General features: G+C 59.7%; 1 protein-coding gene and 1 non-coding gene across 2 annotated transcripts; both read left to right on the top strand.

Moving 5' to 3' along the window:
• The first annotated feature begins 746 nt into the window (after positions 1-746).
• On the top strand, positions 747-847 carry LOC123723421. Its single transcript, XR_006756745.1, has one exon. It is a non-coding gene; the product is annotated as a U6 spliceosomal RNA (small nuclear RNA).
• A 945-nt stretch (positions 848-1,792) lies between these two features.
• Positions 1,793-4,117, top strand: LOC123722960 (actin cytoskeleton-regulatory complex protein PAN1-like). Its single transcript, XM_045685510.1, has one exon. The coding sequence runs from the start codon at positions 1,793-1,795 to the stop codon at positions 4,115-4,117; it is 2,325 nt and encodes a 774-aa protein (XP_045541466.1).
• The last annotated feature ends 2,748 nt before the right edge of the window (positions 4,118-6,865 follow it).

The raw sequence follows: 6,865 nt of genomic DNA on the forward strand, positions 1-6,865 counted from the left end.
TTTAATCGAAGTTTGTTCATAATAACATGGTTTTTGTGAGACATCCATAGATGATAGATATATGCCACCTGAGACTTTTATTTAGCAAATTTAGGGATCTATAATTACTCGATACATCATTTTAATGTAGGTCATATAGTTTGACCTACGTAAGCCCAGAAAGCAAATTTGTGCTATTCATTGTAACACGATGTAGCATTTTTCGTTTCCGCGTAATTTTATTCTTACGATATCTCCTAAACTATTAGACAGAATGATATAGTTTCAATTGCAAATATAATCTACATTTAATTCTCTTGATAATGAACATATTTATTTACATAAGGGTTAATACTGAACTTGAATAATAGCGTCGGAAATAGGGCATGAATTTAATTAATGTTTCTAAAGAAAAAAATGGTTATTGTGAGAAAACTATAAAAGATAGATATATGCTATCGCGGACTTTTATTTAGCACATTTAAAGAGCTACAATTCGCCATACATCATTTTTATGTAGGTCCTATAGTTTAGCCTACGTAAGCGCTGAAAGCAAAAATGTCCCTAATTTCCGCAACAAATTTTGAAGCTATATTCGAAATCTACTAGTCTTCTAGTTATTTAAAAAAAAAAACAAAAAAATGGGACCCACCTGCAAGCACTTCCTTTCGATTAAAATAATTTTTATCAAAATCGGACCACCAGGGGCCGAGTTTCGCGGTAACACACATAAAAAAAAAAAAAAATACAGTCGAATTGATAACCTCCTTCTTTTTGAAGTCGGCTAAAAATTGGAACGATACAGAGAAGATTAGCATGGCCCCTGCGCAAGGATGACACGCAAAATCGTGAAGCGTTCCACATTTTTCCACGGACCTGCTCGGTTGTCCGAGTGGGCGGAGAGGTGAACTCCGACGTGGCGCGTCCCCGGGTGGTGGATAGGGGAACGCCCCGGCCTTATGCCGGGGTAGGGCTTCGGCCCCGCGAACCAAACACTGTTAGGTTAGCTAGGGTAACTTAGGCTAGTTAGATTAGGATGAGGGGTTGGGGTTGGTGGCTGGGTCTGTTACCCCGCTCGCCGACAGCCATGTGTATATATATGTATACATATATATACACAGGCGACCGGGGTTGCCGGCTCACCACACCGGCCACAGCCCCCCAGCGGGCCCACTTGTGGGCTCGCCACTGAGGGCGGCGTCTCGCCGTAAGGCGAGAGTCTTTTAGTTTAAGTAGGCTAAGTAGGTTAGGCTGCGGGCTCATTTATGGGCTCGCAGAATAGAGGGAGGCGAGCCCGAACCGAGTAGCTGTAGTAGGGCAGCGAAAGGTGAGGGCGAACCTGTAGGTTAGTTAGAATAGGCTAGATTAAGCTAGGTTAGTTAGGCTAGGGTGCGGGCCCATTTTCCACGGACCTGCTCGGTTGTCCGAGTGGGCGGAGAGGTGAACTCCGACGTGGCGCGTCCCCGGGTGGTGGATAGGGGAACGCCCCGGCATATTGCCGGGGTAGGGCTTTTTTTGCCCCGCGAACCAAACACCAACAAACCCGTAAGTCCGCACTGAGCGGAAACGGGGGCTCTGCGCCTAGCGCGGGGCCGCGAGGAAGAAAACCTCTATAAAAAATTACCCTGAGGAGAGGGATGTTCCGTGGGGCTACACCGGATAGGGCCACCCATACCGGGCAGGCCTGCGGAACATCGGTGAGGGCGTGCGGCAACACGTTAAAAGGCAGTGGACTTCGGTCGGTGTATGGCGGCCTTCAAGGACGCGCTTCAGGACTAGGGGACCCCACCCTGCATTAAAAAGGCGGTTTCCGATGTCCGACAACACTGGAAAAACAATGGACATGGCAAGCTTCAAAAACTCATTACCCCAGGAGGGTACCGCTGGCAACGCCAGCGGAGAATCCCTCCCAGAGGTCACTCTGACCTCTGGCCGGCCCTCGTATTCTGGGGGGGCCAAAGACTGCCAACCAACGACCTCGGCGATAACAACTGACAACGAAGCAAACGATTTGGAACTGACGACGCCTGGAAGAGCAGAGGAAGGCGGGGAGAGCGACGTGGAGGTGGTCTCTATGTCGGAGTCTTCCTCCGACTCAGACAGTACTCTGGACGGGAGGAAGGCGAGCGCGAGCACGGCGCGGAAAAAGATCAGCGGATCCGCGGCCCCAAAAATCGCCCTCAAGTTCCCAATTGGGACAGAGAGCAAGGGGAAGAAGAGGGCGCTAAAAGAAGCGGAAGCAGCGGGCCCGGTCAAAAAAGTGTCGACAGCGACAAGAGGCCGTACCAGACGACCGGGGGCCCAAAGCAGTTTCCTGCAGGAGGCGAAAGCCTACTTAGCGGAGGGGGAGGAGAGTCGAGCAGCTGGCTCGGACCCCCCCCCCCCCTACCAGCCTCCATGCCTGCCCAGGGACTTGTCGGAGCCCAGGGCTGCGCAACCGGAGGCCGCCACCATAGAGGCATTGGCTGCGAAGGCCCTCCTGAATGTTTCCACAATTCAGGGGGAGGTTAAGAAGAGCGGAAACCTAAAGGGAACAGTGCGGGGCCAGATTAACAGGGCCACCCAACAAGTGATAGAAGCGGTGGAGGAGCTCCGAGCGATCACCCCCGAGGAGGAGCAACGCCGGCTCCGCGCGGAGAATGCCAGACTAGCTAGAGAGCTGGAGCTGATCCGCGCGGAGCTGCGTGCTTTCAAAGAAGCGTACTCGGAGTCGCAAAAGCGGTCAGAAGCGACTCCGAGGGAGGCTCCTCAGGCCCAGGAGGGGGTGGAGGCGATTCTCAGGGGCGCTCTCGAAGAGATGAGGCGCGAACTCCTAGAGTCAGTAGGCGGGATGGTGAACGCCCGCCTACAAGACCTGGAGACGCGCCTCCCCCCTGAGCCGGTGATCAGACCACCGCTCCAGGCGGACAAACAACATCCGCCGCCGCCGCGCCCTGTAGTCAGGCCCAACCTGGCGACCAGTGCCCCTAAAAACGTGGAGACACGACCAGCCCAGGCCCCTGTAGCCAAAGCCAGGCCGGTCCCCAAACGGAGGATCGCCCCTACAGCTGTACCGGCTGCCCCTCCCCCCCCTCCACCTGCTGGCGGAGGAGGGCGCGTAGGGAAAGCCGCGAAGGCTCAAGCCGGAGCCGCTGAACCCGCACCCCAAACTCCCGGGGGTGAAGTTCAGTGGTCTAAGGTAGTCGGCCGCAAGGCAAAAAAGAAGAAAAAGGCTCCGGCCGGGGCCCCGCCTGCTGCGCCAGTTCACCCTAATGGGGCGCAGCGGGTTCCCCCTCCCCCTAAAGCAGTAAAGATCGTGGCCCCCAAGACGGCGGCCATAACCGTCACCCTTAAACCGGGGGCCACGATCACGACAACAGAGGGACAGGTCTCTGAGGCCAAATATACTGACGTCTTGGCCAAGGCTAAGGCGTCGATCTGCCTCAGAGACTTCGGCTTGGAGACGGTCAAAGTGCGGACCAGCATGACCGGCTCCAAGCTGATGGAAGTGGGGGGGAACACCCCAGAAGAGACGGCCGACCGCCTGGCTGCCGAACTGTCTCGGGTCATCGGCGGCTGGGCGGACATCGCGCGTCCGTCCAAACTCGCAGACCTTCGGGTCTCGGGTTTGGACGAGACGGTTACGCGCGAGGAGGTGGCAGCCAAACTGGCAACAACCGGGGGCTGCCACCCTGATACTGTCAAAGTGGGCCTAATCAGGCCCAGCTTCTGGGGTGGGGGCTCTGCCCTAGTGAGGTGTCCGGCGGCGGCAGCGAAAGCCGTCGCTCAAATAGGGAAGGTGGCCATAGGATGGAGCATGGCCACCGTCACCGCGGTAAGGGCCCGGCCGCTACGCTGCTTCAAGTGTATGCAGCTGGGCCACACCCGGGCCCTATGCCCATCGGAGGCAGAGGATGGCCGCCTCTGCTTCCGATGCGGCCAAGAAGGCCACAAGAGGGCTGCGTGCGAGGCGCCTGTCAACTGTGCTGTGTGCCACAGGACAGGCTGCCCGCACGCACACGTGATGGGGGGAGCTAAATGCACCCCCCCTACTGTGAGGGGGAAGGCCCGCTCCATCGGCCCTCCCCCTGCGCCACAAGCGCAACCGCCGGCCAGGCTGCAGCCGCAGCCTGAAGAGGAACGTATGCAGGTGTCCTAATGCCCAGACACCTGCATACAGAGTTCCTGCAGACGAACGCCAACCACTGCGCCCGCGCACAGGACCTGCTCATGCAGGTCCTGGCGGAGTGGAGAATTGCCGTTGCTGTCGTGGCCGAGCCCTACCTCATCCCTTCCCAATCTCACTGGGTCGGGGACGCGGAGGGCTCGGTCGGAATGGTGGCGCCGCCAACGGGCCCGCAACGCCTCTCTCTCAGGGAGAGGGGCGCGGGTTACGTGGCGGCTAACTGGGGAGAAGTAGTGCTCATCGGGGTCTACTTCTCCCCGAACAGGAGCCTCTCCCAATTTGAGGGGTTCCTGGATGGCCTGGAGCTGGTGGTGCGGAGGGCACTGCCAGCTCAGGTCATCGTGATGGGGGACCTCAATGCTAAGTGCGCGGCTTGGGGATCCCCCGTCACTGACGTCAAAGGGGCGCATCTCCGGGATTGGGCCCTCATGATTGGCCTGGTTCCGAAGAACCAGGGCAGCGCCTTCACGTGTGTGCGCGCGCGGGGTGGCTCGATTGTCGATGTTACGTTTGCCACCCCCGGTATTGGTGCGCGCATCACGTGTTGGCGCGTCCTGGAGGATGTGGAGACCCTGTCAGATCACCTGTACATCAGGTTCAGGGTCTCCACAGCGCCCCGCGGGCGTCAAACCCGCACGGCGGGCGGCAGAGGCGCCTTCCCTAGGTGGCAGCTGTCACGTCTCGACGCAGACCTGGCAGAGGAGGCCGCAATTGCTTGCGCGTGGGCTTCCGACCCCCCTCAATCCTTGGGGGTCGGAGAAAGAGCTGCCAGGTTCCGTCGGGACCTGACGGCTGTATGCGATGCGGCAATGCCTAGGGCTAGGCGCCTCGCGCCCCGAGAGGGGGTGTACTGGTGGTCGCGGGACCTCGCGGCCCTACATGCCACCAGCAACGCCGCCCGCCGTGCTCTCTCCCGGTGCCGAAGACGTCGGCACCGGGAACCGGGCGAGCTGGAGCGCCTTCTTGCTGAATCACGTTCAGCAAAGAAGGCGCTCTCAGCCGCCATTGGGGCCGCCAAGGACGCCGCCTACTCTGAGTTCTTGGCGGCCCAAGACGCGGACCCGTGGGGGCGCAAGTACCGGATGGTACGGGCCAAACTCAAAACGGCGCCCCCCACGGAGGCCATGGAGCCGGCCGTCCTCAGCGCGGTGGTAGAGGGGCTGTTTCCAGACAGCCCCCCATTTGAGCCACCGCGCATGGCGCAGCAGAGGGCTGACAACGAGGAAGACGCCGCCCCTAATCCTCCTCTGATAACGGATGAGGAAATGCTAGGGGCGGCCCGCCGGCTCCAAGGCCCGCGGAAGGCCCCGGGACCGGATGGGGTGCCCGGGAAGGTTCTCCCCATCGCCTTGAAGCACCTCGGGGACCGCCTACGCTGCCTCTACAACGATTGTTTGGCAGCGGGGCACTTCCCTGAGGTGTGGAAGGAGGGGCGGCTAGTCCTCATAAGGAAAGATGGCCGCCCCGCGGACTCTCCGTCGGGATACCGCCCGCTGGTGATGCTGGATGAGGTCGGGAAGCTGCTGGAGCGCGTGATAGCTTCCCGGATCATCCAGCATCTAGCGAGGGACGGGCCGCAGCTCTCGGTGAACCAATTCGGGTTCCGGTCAGGACGATCCACCATGGACGCCCTGGCCGCCCTGAAGAGGTTCACTGACGAAGCGGCCCAAAAGGGGCAGGGAGCTATAGCGGTGTCATTAGACATCGCCAACGCCTTCGGCTCCCTCCCCTTCGCGGTAATAGAGGAGGCGCTCCGGTATCACGGAGTGCCCCTCTACCTGCGGAGAGTCGTAGGACACTACCTGCAAGGGCGGGTAGTGTCCTACATGGGGAGAACTGGCCGTGAGGAAAGGCGGATGGCCTCCGGTGTTCCACAGGGGTCCGTGTTAGGGCCCCTCCTGTGGAACATCGGATTCGATTGGGCCATCCGCGGAGAGGTGCTGTCCCGGATGGCGGTCATCTGCTATGCAGATGACACGCTGGTAGCCGTCCGGGACACTACCTGGAGCCGGCTTAAAAGGAGGGCTGAGGCCGGAGCCATGTTGTTGACCCGGAGGATCGAGGCGCTAGGCCTCCGAGTGGCCCTCAGCAAGACCGAGGCCCTTTATTTTAAAGGGCCTAGGTGGAGGATTCCTGCGGGGGCCACCCTCCGGGTCAACGAAGAGGAAGTCGGGGTCAGGGCCCGGATGAAATATCTGGGTCTTGTCCTCGACGGGGGCTGGCGCTTCGGCGATCATTTCCGAGCGCTGGCCCCCCGGCTCGTGGGAGCGGCCTCAGCCCTGTCGAGGCTCCTCCCTAACCTTAGAGGTCCGGGTGTACATACGAGACTGCTGTACACCACGGTCGTCAAAAGCATGGCCCTGTACGGTGCACCGATGTGGGCAAATGCCCTCAACGCACCAAACAGGGCCCTCCTCCGCAGGCCGCAACGCATAATTGCGGCGCGTGCGTGTCGGGCCTACCGCACGGTAGGCCACGCGGCGGCCTGCGTTTTGGCCGGCACCCCTCCGTGGGAAATAGAGGCGGGCGTGCTGGCCGAAGCCTACTGGGCGCGGGCAACACAAAGAGCTCGGGGCGAAGCCTCGGCTCCAGAGGAGCTCTCCCGCGCCCGGGAGGTGAGGAGAAAGACGACCGTGGAGCTCTGGGCGAGTGGCCTAGCGCACGCCCAATATGGCGTGCGCACCATAGAGGCCATACGCCCACAGCTCCCGGAGTGGTGTG

Source organism: Papilio machaon, chromosome W (genome assembly GCF_912999745.1).
Source record: "Papilio machaon chromosome W, ilPapMach1.1, whole genome shotgun sequence".
NCBI lineage: Eukaryota > Metazoa > Arthropoda > Insecta > Lepidoptera > Papilionidae > Papilio > Papilio machaon.